General features: G+C 50.7%; 2 protein-coding genes across 7 annotated transcripts in view; one reads left to right on the top strand and one right to left on the bottom strand.

Annotated features, from left to right (window-relative positions):
- Window positions 1-1,413: 1,413 nt before the first annotated feature.
- Window positions 1,414-12,898, bottom strand: ZGPAT (zinc finger CCCH-type and G-patch domain containing). Of its 3 annotated transcripts, none has more exons than XM_029613362.1 (7): window positions 12,792-12,898; window positions 10,994-11,756; window positions 4,809-4,942; window positions 4,573-4,731; window positions 3,306-3,437; window positions 2,710-3,121; window positions 1,414-2,627 (listed from the first exon to the last, which is right to left on the bottom strand). In XM_029613362.1, the coding sequence occupies exons 2-7, from the start codon at window positions 11,566-11,568 to the stop codon at window positions 2,489-2,491; spliced, it is 1,551 nt and encodes a 516-aa protein (XP_029469222.1). In that variant the 5' UTR covers window positions 11,569-11,756; window positions 12,792-12,898; the 3' UTR covers window positions 1,414-2,488. The 3 variants fall into 3 exon arrangements, with proteins under 3 accessions (XP_029469222.1, XP_029469223.1, XP_029469224.1); XM_029613363.1 differs by having other exon boundaries at window positions 12,745-12,874; XM_029613364.1 differs by lacking the exon at window positions 12,792-12,898 and adding an exon at window positions 12,384-12,563.
- ARFRP1 (ADP ribosylation factor related protein 1) overlaps window positions 12,895-17,749 on the top strand; it is a 92,039-nt gene continuing 87,184 nt past the window's right edge. For 2 of the 4 annotated variants that reach the window (XR_003858287.1, XM_029613365.1), the window contains exons 1-3: window positions 12,895-13,122; window positions 14,278-14,377; window positions 14,625-14,712. Coding sequence is in view for 3 of the 4 variants with exons in the window: in XM_029613365.1 (XP_029469225.1) it covers window positions 14,285-14,377; window positions 14,625-14,712 (181 nt within the window). In the remaining variant the exon portion in view is untranslated. Of the gene's footprint in view, window positions 13,132-13,250; window positions 13,480-14,277; window positions 14,378-14,624; window positions 14,713-17,749 lie in introns of those variants that run through there. The other 2 variants (XM_029613367.1, XM_029613366.1) reach the window with 2 other exon arrangements.

The raw sequence follows: 17,749 nt of genomic DNA, 5'->3' as shown, positions 1-17,749 counted from the left end.
TGGTAAAGGTGAAACTCCAGACCAGTCTCTGGAGAAGCCCTGCAGGTAAAGCCAATTTCAGCCCAGTCCAAGGGTCCACGGCTGTAACACTGTGTATACAATGCAGGCTCTGCTTCTGTGCTGCACACACAATACAAACCCCCCCTGTCCTGCTCACACTGCAATCTCTCCTTGTATGCTGTACATGCTGTGTACATAATGCACTTTCACCCCATGTGCTGCATACACAATACAAACTCCCCCTGTCCTGCTCACACTGCATACACACTGCAATCTCTCCTTGTATGCTGTACATGCTGTGTACATAATGCACTTTCACCCCATGTGCTGCACACACAATACAAACTCCCCCTGTCCTGCTCACACTGCATACACTCTGCAATCTCTCCTTGTATGCTGTACATGCTGTGTACATAATGCACTTCCACCCCATGTGCTGCACACACAATACAAACTCTCCCTGTCCTGCTCACACTGGATACACACTGCAATCTCTCCTTGTATGCTGTACATGCTGTGTACATAATGCACTTTCACCCCATGTGCTGCACACACAATACAAACTCCCCCTGTCCTGCTCACACTGCATACACACTGCAATCTCTCCTTGTATGCTGTACATAATGCACTTTCACCCCATGTGCTGCACACACAATACAAACTCCCCCTGTCCTGCTCACACTGCATACACACTGCAATCTCTCCTTGTATGCTGTACATGCTGTGTACATAATGCACTTTCACCCCATGTGCTGCACACACAATACAAACTCCCCCTGTCCTGCTCACACTGCATACACACTGCAATCTCTCCTTGTATGCTGTACATGCTGTGTACATAATGCAGTTTCACCCCCTGTCCTGCTCACACTGCAGTCTCTCCTTGTATGCTGTACATGCTGTGTACATAATGCAGTTTCACCCCCTGTCCTGCTCACACTGCATACACACTGCAATCTCTCCTTGTATGCTGTACATGCTGTGTACATAATGCACTTTCACCCCATGTGCTGCACACACAATGCAAACTCCCCCTGTCCTGCTCACACTGCATACACACTGCAATCTCTCCTTGTATGCTGAACATGCTGTGTACATAATGCAGTTTCAGCCCCTGTCCTGCTCACACTGCATACACACTGCAATCTCTCCTTGTATGCTGTACATGCTGTGTACATAATGCAGTTTCACCCCCTGTCCTGCTCACACTGCAATCTCTCCTTGTATGCTGTACATGCTGTGTACATAATGCAGTTTCACCCCCTGTCCTGCTCACACTGCATACACACTGCAATCTCTCCTTGTATGCTGTACATGCTGTGTACATAATGCACTTTCACCCCATGTGCTGCATACACATTAGTCTCTCCCTGTGCGCTGTACATGTTGCATATACAGACGTTTCTCCCCATACGTCGTTTACACGTTTATATTCCACTCGGTCCATAGTTCTATGTGAGAACAATTTTAAAATAGCCATAAAATACCATTGAGAACTACAAGACAAACATGGCCCTCTGACTTGTCTTAAGGAAAGGCCTCAAGTTCTGTCTGCTTTTCCCTCACGTAAAGAAAGACTGACAATGTGTCCTCCCTCCTCCTTCAGCTGCAGTGCTGGAGCCCCACAAGGCCCAAACAGCAGTGCAGCAGCCAAGACCTGGCTGCACTCGTGACACATGTGAAACCAATGCTGGGGAGTTTGATGGAAGCTCTGATTCCCAGTGGCTGTCTTGAGGCGGGTCCTCTTTGCTGCCTGCTACTCTCCTCCCTCTACCACTTTCTCTTCTTCCTGTTCACACTGTATACACACTGCGGTCTCCCCACGTTCTGTACGTGCCCCATATTCCTCGTGCTGTATGTGTCCTCTGCAAGCTGCACACACAATGGGGGTCAGGCCCTTTGAAAGATGACTAGGGATAAGCCCTCTGCCTTTAGAAGCCTAAAAGGTGAGTGGGTGCAGGGGCAGACTTAGGGACCTAGCCCTGCTTTTCAGCACAAGGCATTTAAATCTATGCAAATGAAACTGCAGGCTTGTTTAGGAACATTTTCAGCCAAAACCTTTGGTGCCTGTGCGGGGCTGAAAGTGGAGGTAGCTAGGAAGTCCTGTTTCTGGGTAGGAGGAGAGGCGGCAGGACCTCTCTGCACCCTGCACGTTACAGCACGAGACTGAGAAGCCAGGAGTGCAGGCTTGCATTGCTCCCCTCCCCCAGACATACGTCATCTGGAGAATCTCGGCCCCAGAAAGAAGCAGGCAGGAATGCGCGCCATGCAGCCTTTATTCTTAAGCCTGTGCTCGCCCTCTTCTCCCCATGGGGCAGGCATCATCCCACCTTCCTTCTGCTGGAACAGGCTGGACCCCGGGCCGCATTCAGGCTCCGGCACTCAGCTTGCAGCCCCGCGGTGCTCAAGGTGGCCCCCAGCGACGCTGCTCGTCTGGAGGAGGAGGTGACGGCATTCGCGTGGAGGAGAGGAGCAGGACCGGGCAGGCTTAGAACTGGGTCATTTTCTTGTGGGTGCTGGCTTTGCTCTGCTCCTGCTGCAGACTTGCCTCTTGCTCCTTCAGCTGCTGCAGTTGCCTCTGCCCTGCAGAGAGGCGTGCATGGAGCTGGGCTGTGAGCACGCTGTCTCTGCAAGAAGAGGGGAGAAGCTCAGTACATAAGCGCAGCAGCTGGCGGGGCGCACTCCCCCTCCCCCACCCTCAGGCCTCACCTGCCAATGTTTCTCGCCAGGGCCTCCTGGATCTTCCCCATCTCCCTCTGGGTTTGCTGGATCTTCTCCAGCACCTGGAAGAGCTGAACGCTCAGCGCTTTCTTGCTGCTTTGGCTGGCATGGTACATCTCTTTCCTGGTCTTCTGGGTGCTGCAGGGCCTGCTCTGCTCCTCGGAGACTTTCCCTTCCAGCTTCTCATTCAGAAAGTCAAACACAGTGCGAGGAGCCTTGCGTCCCGGGGGAGGGCGCTTCAGGGCTTTTCCCACGGGGCCCCGTTTCCGGACTTTGGCAGGGCCCAGCTCTGCCTCCTTTTTCCTCTGCAGGATTTCCAGACACTGATCCAGGGATTTCCCTTTGGGCAGCACCACTGCCTGCACTGGTTCCAGTCGCCCCTCCGCATTCTTCCCCAGCCCTGCAAGGTCAAGCACATCAGCACCGAGTAAGGGTCGAGTGAGCCGCTGCTCCCTGGCAGGTAAAGAGCCTGAAAGCCACCTCTAAAGCTGCTTTCTGAAGTATTGGCCACGGCTGCACAAACCCCCCCAACGCTGTAACTCAGCAATGGTTGTGATCAGAATCAAGCCCCCCCCTCAATGTACCTTTTCCAAGCTGATATCCCATCTGTGCCAGGAGTCTGGAGCCAATGCCACGCGTGTGAATCTCCCATCCTGCGAAGGAGGAACTGCAGGCAGGGGTCCGGTCCCCATCCTCCGTGGAGCGCGCCTCCATCACTGTAACCCAGAGCAGAGCAGCACGCATCAGAGAACATAACAAGGAGCGAGCGAGAGGAGAAACCCTCCCTCCCCCCCCTCACGCTCTCCCAGAATCTCCCCCAGCCCCTCCCAGCAGATACAGTTTTGATCTGTCAGTGATGAGCTGAAGCACAAAGTTCAGGACAATAAGAATCTTTGATAAAGGGCTCTGGCTGTTAGCTCAGGGAAAAATGCACTTCTGTGCCTCCGTGCTGGAGGCAGCGTTTGAAGAGAAAAGCTTGTAAATATAATTCCTGGGATTCTTCAGTTGGAGAGGCTGTAACAGCGGGGAGGACTTAGCTCGGGAGCAGTGAGTGTGGGACCCATGAGGCTATAGAACAGGTTAGGGCTGTTCAGCTTGGAGAAGAGACGGCTGAGGGGGGATATGATAGAGGTCTTTAAGATCATGAGAGGTCTAGAATGGGTAAATGTGAATCGGTTATTTACTCTTTCGGATAATAGAAGGACTAGGGGGCACTCCATGAAGTTAGCAAGTAGCACATTTAAGACTAATCGGAGAAAGTTCTTTTTCACTCAATGCACAATAAAGCTCTGGAATTTGTTGCCAGAGGATGTGGTTAGTGCAGTTAGTGTAGCTGGGTTCAAAAAAGGTTTGGATAAGTTCCTGGAGGAGAAGTCCATTAACAGCTATTAATCAAGTTTACTTGGGGAATAGCCACTGCTATTAATTGCATCAGTAGCATGGGATCTTCTTAGTGTTTGGATAATTGCCAGGTTCTTGTGGCCTGGTTTTGGCCTCTGTTGGAAATAGGATGCTGGGCTTGATGGACCCTTGGTCTGACCCAGCATGGCACGTTCTTATGTACCGTGGAGGGCTCAGCTCGGGAGCAGTGAGTGTGGATCTAGAAAGCTGTATTTATTTATTTACAATTGTTTGTTTCTGCATACTCCCACTATCATGGCAGCATACAGAATTGAAATAGATACAAGTTGTAGATACATGCAGCTAGGCTGCAGTTCTGCACCCAGAACAGAGTTCCATATGTTTTGTGCACAAAAAGGTCTACACAATTTTACATTTATTCAAGAAGCCAAAAGACAAATTGTCAAATCCCAGTTACGCTATTTCCAGCCTCTCCTGTCACATTTGTACCTTTAGCAAATGCAGACTCCTCCACGTCACTCTCCTCAGACTCTGCCGATGAAGATGCCTCGTCGCTTCTGAGAGGAGGCATGACCCCATCTCCTTCCACCACGGCTTCCTTCAGCAGCAAGGAATCAAACTTCACGGTATAGTAACCACTGTCCAGGTCTGCAGAAGAAAGGGTCAGAGATCATCTTGTGCCTTTGCCCTGCATGCAGCACAGGGTAATGCCCAGCATGACTCACCAGTAATTCTGGCTGAGTACCAGATCCCATCACTGTGCCTAGCAAGACAGGCTGAGCCCACCTCCAGAGAGCTGAGGTCTGGTTCCTGGAATGGCTGAAGCTCCTCCACTGCCACCAGTTGTCCATGGGAGAACCTGCAGGGAGAATGGGCTAAGATACTGAGCCATCACAGGGGAACAAGCACAAAATCACCTCCCTTCTGCAAGGCACTACGGACAAATTATCACAATGGGCAGAAGGATCTTTTGTGCCGGGATATTTGCCTTAAGAGCCTTAGTTAATCGGTTTCAAGAAATAATGCAAAATGTGGGCGTATGATTCTCAGCTAGCGTTCAAGCCACAGTTACAGCAGGTGCTTCAAGTCAGGTATTTTAAATTTTCGCCTTTTAAGATACATAAAATACATGTTAGGTGCAGGGCAGTTTAGAATAATTGTAACAAGCCACCATTGATTATTGCATCTCTATCTTGGTTTGGAAGCACTGCAAGTTGTGCAGAATTCTGCAGCCCGCCTTATGAGTGGCACCCAAAGACAGGAGCCTATCACCGCAATACCGAGCGTAGCACACGAGTGGCACCCAAAGACAGGAGCCTGTCACTGCAATACCGAGCGTGGCACACGAGTGGCACCCAAAGACAGGAGCCTATCACTGCAATACCGAGCGTGGCACACGAGTGGCACCCAAAGACAGGAGCCTGTCACTGCAATACCGAGCGTCGCACACGAGTGGCACCCAAAGACAGGAGCCTATCACTGCAATACCGAGCGTGGCACACGAGTGGCACCCAAAGACAGGAGCCTATCACTGCAATACCGAGCGTGGCACACGAGTGGCACCCAAAGACAGGAGCCTATCACTGCAATACCGAGCGTGGCACACGAGTGGCACCCAAAGACAGGAGCCTATCACTGCAATACCGAGCGTGGCACACGAGTGGCACCCAAAGACAGGAGCCTATCACTGCAATACCGAGCGTGGCACACGAGTGGCACCCAAAGACAGGAGCCTATCACTGCAATACCGAGCGTGGCACACGAGTGGCACCCAAAGACAGGAGCCTATCACTGCAATACCGAGCGTGGCACACGAGTGGCACCCAAAGACAGGAGCCTATCACTGCAATACCGAGCGTCGCACACGAGTGGCACCCAAAGAGAGGAGCCTATCACTGCAATACCGAGCGTCGCACACGAGTGGCACCCAAAGACAGGAGCCTATCACTGCAATACCGAGCGTGGCACACGAGTGACACCCAAAGACAGGAGCCTATCACTGCAATACCGAGCGTGGCACACGAGTGGCACCCAAAGACAGGAGCCTATCACTGCAATACCGAGCGTGGCACACGAGTGGCACCCAAAGAGAGGAGCCTATCACTGCAATACCGAGCGTCGCACACGAGTGGCACCCAAAGACAGGAGCCTATCACTGCAATACCGAGCGTGGCACACGAGTGGCACCCAAAGAGAGGAGCCTATCACTGCAATACCGAGCGTGGCACACGAGTGGCACCCAAAGACAGGAGCCTATCACTGCAATACCGAGCGTGGCACACGAGTGGCACCCAAAGACAGGAGCCTATCACTGCAATACCGAGCGTGGCACACGAGTGGCACCCAAAGACAGGAGCCTATCACTGCAATACCGAGCGTCGCACACGAGTGGCACCCAAAGACAGGAGCCTATCACTGCAATACCGAGCGTGGCACACGAGTGGCACCCAAAGACAGGAGCCTATCACTGCAATACCGAGCGTCGCACACGAGTGGCACCCAAAGACAGGAGCCTATCACTGCAATACCGAGCGTGGCACACGAGTGCACCCAAAGAGAGGAGCCTATCACTGCAATACCGAGCGTCGCACACGAGTGGCACCCAAAGACAGGAGCCTATCACTGCAATACCGAGCGTGGCACACGAGTGGCACCCAAAGAGAGGAGCCTATCACTGCAATACCGAGCGTCGCACACGAGTGGCACCCAAAGACAGGAGCCTATCACTGCAATACCGAGCGTCGCACACGAGTGGCACCCAAAGAGAGGAGCCTATCACTGCAATACCGAGCGTCGCACACGAGTGGCACCCAAAGACAGGAGCCTATCACTGCAATACCGAGCGTCGCACACGAGTGGCACCCAAAGACAGGAGCCTATCACTGCAATACCGAGCGTCGCACACGAGTGGCACCCAAAGACAGGAGCCTATCACTGCAATACCGCGCGTCGCACACGAGTGACACACAAAGACAGGAGCCTATCACTGCAATACCGAGCGTGGCACACGAATGGCACCCAAAGACAGGAGCCTATCACTGCAATACCGAGCGTCGCACACGAGTGGCACCCAAAGACAGGAGCCTATCACTGCAATACCGAGCGTGGCACACGAGTGGCACCCAAAGACAGGAGCCTATCACTGCAATACCGAGCGTCGCACACGAGTGGCACCCAAAGACAGGAGCCTATCACTGCAATACCGAGCGTCGCACACGAGTGGCACCCAAAGACAGGAGCCTATCACTGCAATACCGAGCGTCGCACACGAGTGGCACCCAAAGACAGGAGCCTATCACTGCAATACCGAGCGTCGCACACGAGTGGCACCCAAAGACAGGAGCCTATCACTGCAATACTGAGTGTGGCACATGAGTGGCACCCAAAGACAGGAGCCTATCACTGCAATACCGAGCGTCGCACACGAGTGGCACCCAAAGACAGGAGCCTATCACTGCAATACCGAGCGTGGCACACGAGTGGCACCCAAAGACAGGAGCCTATCACTGCAATACCGAGCGTCGCACACGAGTGGCACCCAAAGTCAGGAGCCTATCACTCCAATACCGAGCGTCGCATTGGTGTCCCGCAACCCAGCAGATCAAGTTTAAGATTCAGCCTAAGGCTCGCTTATCCTTCTTAAGGTCCTCTTACAACAGTAGAGCTCTGCCCGTGATTTAAGTTCTCCCGTTAAGCTTTTATTAGTTGTCCCTAATTTTAAAGCGGTTCTTCTATCACAAATTAGGCGCCAAACCTTTACTGCAAGTCCCGTTCTATGGGATTGTCTTCCAGCTAATTTGCGAGATCTTGACGATATTGTTCATTTTCGTAAACAATTAAAAGCTGTTTTATTTTGCTACAGGTTATGCAAGTTGCTACTAATTGTAATTCACTTAACATGATTTTGTTATAGCGGACGAGAAATGTTTTAATAAATAAAAATACTAAAGCAGCAGTCAGATGAAAAAATATCAACTAATGAGGGCCAGGCCAACGATCTTCTCAAAGTCAGAGTAGATTTCCATTTCCTCCTCGAGCTACAGATATTTAAGGGACCTTGAAGGTAATCTGGAGAGGGTCTTTTGTTTGCAGACCCCTTACACCAAAGCACTAAATGTAAGAAATGTGTGGGGCTTTCCCTCCTATTACATGGACTGAGGAGGAATCTGGGGGTAACAGGGGCAGTCTCTTCCTACCACTCACACACTAACAAAGGGAAGTCCCAAACATCAGGGCTGTCTCTTCCTAGCACACACACACACTAACAAAGGGAAGTCCCAAACATCAGGGCTCTCTCTTCCTAGCACACACACACTAACAAAGGGAAGTCCCAAACATCAGGGCTGTCTCTTCCTAGCACACACACACACTAACAAAGGGAAGTCCCAAACATCAGGGCTGTCTCTTCCTAGCACTCACACACTAACAAAGGTAAGTCCCAAACATCAGGGGCTGTCTCTTCCTAGCACACACACACACACTAACAAAGGGAAGTCCCAAACATCAGGGCTGTCTCTTCCTACCACTCACACACTAACAAAGGGAAGTCCCAAACAGCAGGGCTGTCTCTTCCTACCACTCACACACTAACAAAGGGAAGTCCCAAACATCAGGGCTGTCTCTTCCTACCACTCACACACTAACAAAGGTAAGTCCCAAACATCAGGGGGTGTCTCTTCCTAGCACTCACACACTAACAAAGGGAAGTCCTAAACATCAGGGGCTGTCTCTTCCTAGCGCACACACACACTAACAAAGGGAAGTCCCAAACATCAGGGCTGTCTCTTCCTACCACTCACACATACTAACAAAGGGAAGTCCCAAACATCAGGGGCTGTCTCTTCCTAGCACACACACACTAACAAAGGGAAGTCCCAAACATCAGGGCTGTCTCTTCCTAGCACACACACACTAACAAAGGGAAGTCCCAAACATCAGGGCTGTCTCTTCCTAGCACACACACACTAACAAAGGGAAGTCCCAAACATCAGGGCTGTCTCTTCCTAGCACACACACACTAACAAAGGGAAGTCCCAAACATCAGGGCTGTCTCTTCCTAGCACACACACACACACTAACAAAGGGAAGTCCCAAACATCAGGGCTGTCTCTTCCTAGCACACACACACTAACAAAGGGAAGTCCCAAACATCAGGGCTGTCTCTTCCTAGCACACACACACTAACAAAGGGAAGTCCCAAACATCAGGGCTGTCTCTTCCTAGCACACACACACTAACAAAGGGAAGTCCCAAACATCAGGGCTGTCTCTTCCTAGCACACACACACTAACAAAGGGAAGTCCCAAACATCAGGGCTGTCTCTTCCTAGCACACACACACTAACAAAGGGAAGTCCCAAACATCAGGGGCTGTCTCTTCCTAGCACTCACACATACTAACAAAGGTAAGTCCCAAACATCAGGGCTGTCTCTTCCTAGCACACACACACTAACAAAGGGAAGTCCCAAACATCAGGGCTGTCTCTTCTTACCACTCAAACACTAACAAAGGGAAGACCCAAACATCAGGGGCTGTCTCTTCCTAGCACTCACACACTAACAAAGGGAAGTCCCAAACATCAGGGCTGTCTCTTCCTACCACTCAAACACTAACAAAGGGAAGTCCCAAACATCAGGGCTGTCTCTTCCTAGCACACACACACTAACAAAGGGAAGTCCCAAACATCAGGGCTGTCTCTTCCTAGCACACACACACTAACAAAGGGAAGTCCCAAACATCAGGGCTGTCTCTTCCTAGCACACACACACTAACAAAGGGAAGTCAGAAACATCAGGGCTGTCTCTTCCTAGCGCACACACACACTAACAAAGGGAAGTCCCAAACATCAGGGCTGTCTCTTCCTAGCACACACACACTAACAAAGGGAAGTCCCAAACATCAGGGCTGTCTCTTCCTAGCACACACACACTAACAAAGGGAAGGCCCAAAACATCAGGGGCTGTCTCTTCCTAGCACACACACACTAACAAAGGGAAGTCCCAAACATCAGGGGCTGTCTCTTCCTAGCACACACACACTAACAAAGGGAAGTCCCAAACATCAGGGGCTGTCTCTTCCTAGCACACACACACTAACAAAGGGAAGTCCCAAACATCAGGGGCTGTCTCTTCCTAGCACACACACACTAACAAAGGGAAGTCCCAAACATCAGGGGCTGTCTCTTCCTAGCACACACACACTAACAAAGGGAAGTCCCAAACATCAGGGGCTGTCTCTTCCTAGCACTCACACATACTAACAAAGGTAAGTCCCAAACATCAGGGCTGTCTCTTCCTAGCACTCACACACACACTAACAAAGGGAAGCCCCAAACATCAGGGCTGTCTCTTCCTAGCACTCACACACACACTAACAAAGGGAAGCCCCAAACATCAGGCTGTCTCTTCCTAGCACACACACACACACTAACAAAGGGAAGTCCCAAACATCAGGGCTGTCTCTTCCTAGCGCACACACACACTAACAAAGGGAAGTCCCAAACATCAGGGGCTGTCTCTTCCTAGCACACACACACACTAACAAAGGGAAGTCCCAAACATCAGGGGCTGTCTCTTCCTAGCACACACACACAGTAACAAAGGGAAGTCCCAAACATCAGGGGCTGTCTCTTCCTAGCACACACACACAGTAACAAAGGGAAGTCCCAAACATCAGGGGCCGTCTCTTCCTAGCACACGCACTAACAAAGGGAAGTCCCAAACATCAGGGGCCGTCTCTTCCTAGCACACGCACACACACTAACAAAGGGAAGTCCCAAACATCAGGGCTGTCTCTTCCTAGCACATACATCTGGAGTTGTCTTTTCAAGGAAATGTTTTATACTGGAGGTCCTGAATTGTCCAACTGCTGCTTGAAAATGAAGACTCTCCAGGACAGAGAAGTATTTCACCTGCAAGAGTCTTTAAAGCGGCATTTTTCCTCCAGGAAGTAGGGGCATGGCTTCATGGCCTTGTGTGTTGGGTAGAGGTAGAGAACCCGGACTCTGGAACAACCATCCTCTGAATGCTCTGTGCCCACAATCATGGCATTGTGATATTCCAAGGTACCCCAAGAACTGTAGTAGGGGGCTCTGACCTTCATCCCACTCACGTCATTGTCATCCTCTGCATTCTCTTCAGATTCTTCAAGCTCTACCCTCTGAGGGCTCTCCTCTGTGCTCTTCAAAGGCTCAGGCTCTGCATCAAGTTCACTGATAGCTGTCATAAAAGCAGCATACTCCTCATCCTCACGGGCACCTGAGGGAGAAGTGGCCTGGACATTTGTATCAAAGGTAGCCAACCTTTTGCTCTTTCTTACAGACACCAAGCTAGATTCTGTCAGTTCAATCAGTTGCTTCAAACTGTCCCGCAGCTCAATGAGGTCTGCTTGTTGTGAGGGATCCAGGCCAGCTTCCAAAGCCACTCCCACCTGTTGCAACTGGCCATTATAGCTCTGGATTGCTGTTTGCAAGCTCTCCTCATCCATGGTGTATAGGGGAATTCTCCCCTCGCTCAAAATGAATAGAAAGTTTGAGAAACTATATTGGTCCTGAAGAAAACTGGATTCTTTGTAGTTTGCAATTAACACACAACCCCATCACCAGCCAATGCCTCAACATATTCTGCAGAGTAATGTCTCTTGGGTGAAAAGGTCATTTGTGCTGACTGAAGACACTGCAAGGAACAAAGACACATTTAGTAAGGCCTCACAAGACACATGCCATCATTGCTTGTCTTTTGCATGAATTTTTACACAATCATTGCTTGAGATGGGCCAAAGAATCCAAAGTGCAGTTCTCATCCAGGATCATAACAAACATTCTCTGCAAACAGGAATTATTGGCTATCAATCACAGATAAACTCCACCATATTCCAGACATCCCCTGACAGGTCAGACTTACAGGAATGTGATAAGATTCCCAAGCACACCCCTAATTCGGGCTCGCCCCTGCAGGCCAGGATTACTGCATTGTGATCAGATCACAACGATAAAAATCCAAGAAACAAATGCTGTAGACTAGGATTCTATCATTTATTATTTTATTTTATATTCTGCCTTTCAGACACTTCAAAGCAGATTACATTACACTCTCCTATGTCCTGGCTGTTGTTATTACAATTGCAATGCAAGAAGTTCTGTCTGCAGAGGAATACCCAGATTGGAGGAAATTTTGAACATGGCTGGGAGGAAGCATGGTCACAGGCGTTTCCCTTTTAGAATTAGGCCAGCGAGAAGAGACTTTGCACCTGCTTCCCTGCGATGTAACAATCCAATGGAGCATTCAAAATGGATTTCCCACCTGTGCTTCTCCTTTTCTGCTCCTTTCCAGCACAGTGCAGCTGAGAACCCGCTTTCAGCCTATCTATAAAAACAGCAACAATATGGGGCGCTTGGCACCTTTCCAAGAGATGCATGCACTTCGCAAACTCGGATAAGATTTTAAGGCTGGCTGGGCAAGCAAATCCGCGACAGATTCAGACAGAAGCGCGTGCTCCTTATAGACTTGGGCAAGGCTCTCCCCTGCCAGGCTCTCCATTCAACTGCCGTGCCAGCCCTTTCCCCCCTACCCCGGGGTGCAGCCCCGCTGCGGGCCTGCAGAGGCAGTTCCGACTTTCCCAGAATCATCAATTCTTCTTGGAGAAACCCCCCCACTCACTCACAGGCGCTTCGGGTGAGCCGGGGCCAGGTAAGAGCCCTCAACACTCACCAGCCGAGCCTCTACGGGCGCCATGACAGCGGCCGCGTGACGTCACAGCACAGGCGCCGCCTCCGCCCTCGCGGGCCTGTCAGTGGCTCACTTCACCCTCTCTCCACCCCGGAAACCTTCACGGAAAAGATGGCGGCGGGGGCGGGGCTCTACTCTCTGGGAGCTGTAGTTCCGCGGCCACCCCCGCTGCACGCCAGTCCTGTGCGTGCAGACTACAGCTCCCGGGATGCCCCGCGGCTGAGACCGGAAGTGGTGGCTGGAATCAGCTTCGCTCCTCCGGAGCAGCAGCAACAGCAACAGCTGGAGGAGGCGTTAAGGCTCCTAGAGACAGGTAGAAGCGGTGAGGGCCGGGGCGCAGCTCAGTGCGGTGCTAACCTGCCCCCCCTCTCTCTCCCCCTCCCTATAATGTCTGTTCCCCTATATAATCCCCCACACACTCCTTTCCTTGGTGCTTCCCCCCTCCCGTAATGCCTGTTTCCTTGTATATACCCCGTGCCCCCCCCCCCCACCTTCCCCTGTAATACCTATTCCACTGTGCCCCTCCTCTACCCTCACACAGACACTCACTTGTAACGAAGCATTACTGGGTGTGGGGGGCATCATGGCATGAACAGTACGAGGCAGGGTTGCACGGGGGTACAGGTATTACAACATGTGCAGGAATCAGTAACAAACATTACAGGGGATGGTGAGTATCACAATACCACAAAGTAGGCGCAGGCCTGAGCATTGGGTCAGATGCCATTTCTCTGATGTTTATCCATGCTGTACAAGTAGCCTGGGCTTATTTATCCGAACAGACTTTGCTACCTTACTTTGTGGGATACTGACAAGTTGGACCTGAAAGTTACAGGGTGTGGAAGTCACCAGGGGACAATGAATATGTCTGTGTGTAGGAAGAGGGGGGATACAAGGGAACAGGCATTACAGGTTGTTTTTTTTTGGGGGGGGATACAGGAGAACAGACTTTACACATGTGGGGGTACCGAGGAAAAGGCATTATAGGGAAGGTGTTTGTGGGGGAGAGGATGGTGGGATACAGGGGAATTGGTTTTATAGGTGTGTGGGAGGGGATGGGGATACAGAGGAGTGGGTATTACAAGTGTGTGTGTGGGTGGGGGGGCATATAGGGAAAGAGGTATTATAGGTGTGTGGGGGAGCACCAAGGGAAAGGCATTACAGGGAAGGGGTGTGTACAGGGGAACAGGCATTACAAGTTTGGGGGGGGGGCACCATTGAACAGCCATTACAGGGGAGAGAGTATGTTAAGGGGGATTCAGGGGAACAGATATTACAAGTTTGAGGGGTGGGATGGGGAAGAATACAGAGGAACAGGCATTCTGCTGCCTTGTAATACCCATTCTAGCTCTCAAATTTATGAGGTAATAAGCAGTTATGTAAACCTGCTCAAGTTGGTGGACACTAATGGTGGGGCTTGTGCACACCCTTTGTCTGTAACATCTCTTTTTCTGATTCTTTGTTGCAGGAAGAGAATGTATACCTTATTTTCTGGACTCTATAAGTACATGTTTCAGAAGGATGAGTACTGCATATTAATCTTGGGCCTGGACAATGCTGGCAAAACGGTACATCTCAACACACTGGCTATACTGTATTCTCCTTCCTCTGCAGCTGAATTGGGGGAAAGGGAGAGGTATTGACAGGATAAAGAGTAGGGGCACAGGTGGAGATCAGGAAGGGTAGAAGAATTCAGGCAGCAGTAATATAGCCCTGATGCCATCCTGAAAAAATACAGACAGAGGGGGGAAAGTAAATCCTGCCTAAGTCACACGTGTCAGTGTCTCTTCACTCTTGCTTTCCATCTCCTTTTAGACCTTCTTGGAACAGACAAAAACCCGCTTTAATCGCAACTATAAAGGGATGAGCCTATCCAAAATCACCAGTACAGTCGGTCTGAACAGTAAGTGCGATGGAATGAGGTCATCTCTGTCATGCAAGGGCCTGAAACTTGCACACAAATAAAGCAAAGCCATGAACTGTATGGGAAGAATTGATGATCAGGACTTCTATTATTGTGAAGATTTCTTACCTTGCACCACACACGAACCTGCTATGTTGTGCCCAATATCAAATACAACCAGTCAGACACAAGGCAGCAATATTCAGTTCCATGATTTCTCTATAACATTACTCAACATTTATTCTGCTTATTATACTTAAATCTCATACAAACTCACAAGTGTTTGTTTTTACAGAATATTCATTTTTACAATTATTTTTTTTAAATAGAATATGTACTTTCACAATACATTTAAAAATTATCAACATGCAAAGAAGATATTAAAACAGGTGCAACTTAATGCCATATATCTATACACGTAATACAGCAAGTATACATCTGACAAAATTGTGACTCAAACATAGCTCCCTGTACATACCAGGATCAGTCCAGACCGCTGGGTTATGCCTCCCTTCCAGCAGATGGAGTCGGAGAAAAGCTGAAAAGCACCCCCCAGATAACCCAGTGTGCCACCTGCGATCCTTCAGTATTTCTCTGACTCCAGCAGATGAAGGATGGCATAACCTGCAGTCCTGATCCTTTGCAAGATTCTTTATTTGATTGATTAATAAGTGAAGGGGGTATCCTAACCTTAGTACCTTTGACTAGATCAACTTGTAGTAAGTAGTAAAGAAAAAAAAAAAGGGGGAAGACTGAGATCACTTTGTAATAGCAGGCAAGGCTGGGCTTCTGCCCTTGGCCTTAATACCCGGAGAATATTGACACAGCCCGGTGAGTTTTGTGGGATTTACCAGTGGGTCGGTCCCTCCCCCCCCCCCCCCCCCCCCCCCCCATACAGTGCCACAGACATCTTAATTCCTCTGGTGGGAGCTACAAATTGCATAATTAAGCCCAGGGACGTACATTCCCCTGGTTGAGTAGCTCTGAAAAAGCAAAAATAAATACATAAATGAAAGACAAAGGATAAGCCTTTTAAATAGAGCGAGCCTGCTGAAACCTCCCGGGGCTCTGGAGGGGGTGGATTGCTTTACTCAGCTGATTTTCTACTTACGGCTTAGATTGCCATGCCGCGAGGATCGCGATGTGCAGAGCTGGCAGCACGGCTCTCGCAAAGGCCTCTGCTCCCGCTGTATTCCCGGGGGCGAGGGGCCTTCGCAGCTGCCGATTGCAGGGAAAAGATCAGCGTTGCCGTGATCGTGCGGCTTAGGCTGCAGTCAGTTCACAAGGAGAGGCCTGCCCTGTCCCCGACAAGCGCAGGATCGGCGGCCATTTTGCACGATTCGGGCCCAGATGCTGTGCAGGGCTCAGGGGGAGGGGATTTCCTGCCGATTTCTCCACCTCCGTTAAGCCCCCAAAGGCCTCGCGATTTGGGACATGATTCTTCTCCTCCTCCTGCCATGCCTCGGGGGGGCCACTCCTGACGCTGAGCTACCGGCGCCTTCCACTCTGGGGTCCGTGCTTCCGGTCTCCTCCCCGATGGATATGAGCAATGATGTTGACAATGCCGCTCTGGTGGAGGGGGATGATCCGCGGGTGCTCCGGTTATTTCGTAAGGAGCAGCTAGACCCTTTGTTCCCTGTATGTACCTGGATCAGTCCAGACAGTGGGTTATGTCCCCAATCCAGCAGATGGAGTCAGCACAAGCTTTGAGGGGGCGTCACCATAAGTACTACTACCCCCTCTGCAGGAGTTCAGTATCTTCTGACTCCAGCAGATGGAGTCAGCACAAGCTTCGAGGGGGCGTCACCATAAGTACTACTACCCCCTCTGCAGGAGTTCAGTATCTTCTGACTTCAGCAGATGCGAGTAGGGGAATCAGGCTTCTCCTCCTTTTCCTTCTTTCTCATTTCTTTTGCTTGATTATTTTGCTGCCTTTTTCTCTGGATCAAGTTTGTATCAAGTCTTGTATCAAGTTTAAAAAAAAAAAAACTAAAGCAGGGTTTTTTCACCTTTGGGGAGTGACTTATCTCTATTGTCTCTTGTCTGCGGCCGTGCTGTTTTCTTTGTCGTTGCAGCAGGGGTAAGTAAGTTTTATTCCTCTGTAGTTTTTCTTCACAGCACAGCTCCCGGTGCCCGCGAAAGCCGGTGGTGCCGGCCTCTTCGTTTTTCTTCACTCACCCGCGGCCATTTTGCAGCTCCTCGTGGGCTGCTGCCGCGCTTGGGAAAGACTTCTGGGGCGGGTTGTGTGGCCGGGAAGGCCCCCCCCCCCCCCCGCGGCACCCTCCTGTAATTTCGGGACAGCGGGCAGTGCGGGCCGCCCGGGCCCCCCCGGAGTGGCGCTTTCGTGCGCGTGGCCCCCCCCCCGAGGCTTTTGCTCTTTTTTGCCGCCGTTTTTAATCTCCCCCGGCGATCCCGATGCCGCGGGTCCATGAATTTTTCTACGATGAAAAAACTTGTAGTTAAAAGTTAATTTTAGCGATATCTTATTTTTTAGCAAAGCAACATTTCCCTGTACGTACCAGGATCAGTCCAGGACACCTGGGTTGTGACTCCGCACCAGTAGATGGAGACAGACTAAAACTTGTGGGCGGAGCCATATATGCCCCTGTGCCAGTCACAGCCCCTCAGTCTTACTCTGTCTCCAGTAGGTGGTGCAGGTCAGGTCACAGCTCCTTCCTGCCCTGGTTCTGGTACTCCGTCAGGGTCGGTTCTTTTCTTTTTCTTGGTTTTAGGCCAGTTTAGTGTTTTTTCAATTGGGATTTTGATTTTGCTAAATTGTTCCTGAGGTCCCGTCCGCCCTGTCTCCCAGGGGGTTGTGAGGTCCTGAGGGGACTACCCCCCCCTGGTTGAGGCCGCTGCTAGGGTCGAGGACCCGGCTTTCCCAGTAGCAGCGTCAGGGGTGACACCGGGGAGCCCGGTTCACTTACCCCTGCTGGACTAGGGCTCCAGGACCGTGGACAGCGACAAGCGTTGTTTTTGTAAAAAAAAAAAAAAAAAAATGTTTTTACTTTTGTTTTCGGTCTCTCTGGCTTCAGCT

This window comes from Rhinatrema bivittatum, chromosome 8, assembly GCF_901001135.1.
Source record: "Rhinatrema bivittatum chromosome 8, aRhiBiv1.1, whole genome shotgun sequence".
NCBI lineage: Eukaryota > Metazoa > Chordata > Amphibia > Gymnophiona > Rhinatrematidae > Rhinatrema > Rhinatrema bivittatum.
Note: the sequence above shows the minus strand (reverse complement) of the source record. Positions and strands in the feature narration are given on the sequence as shown.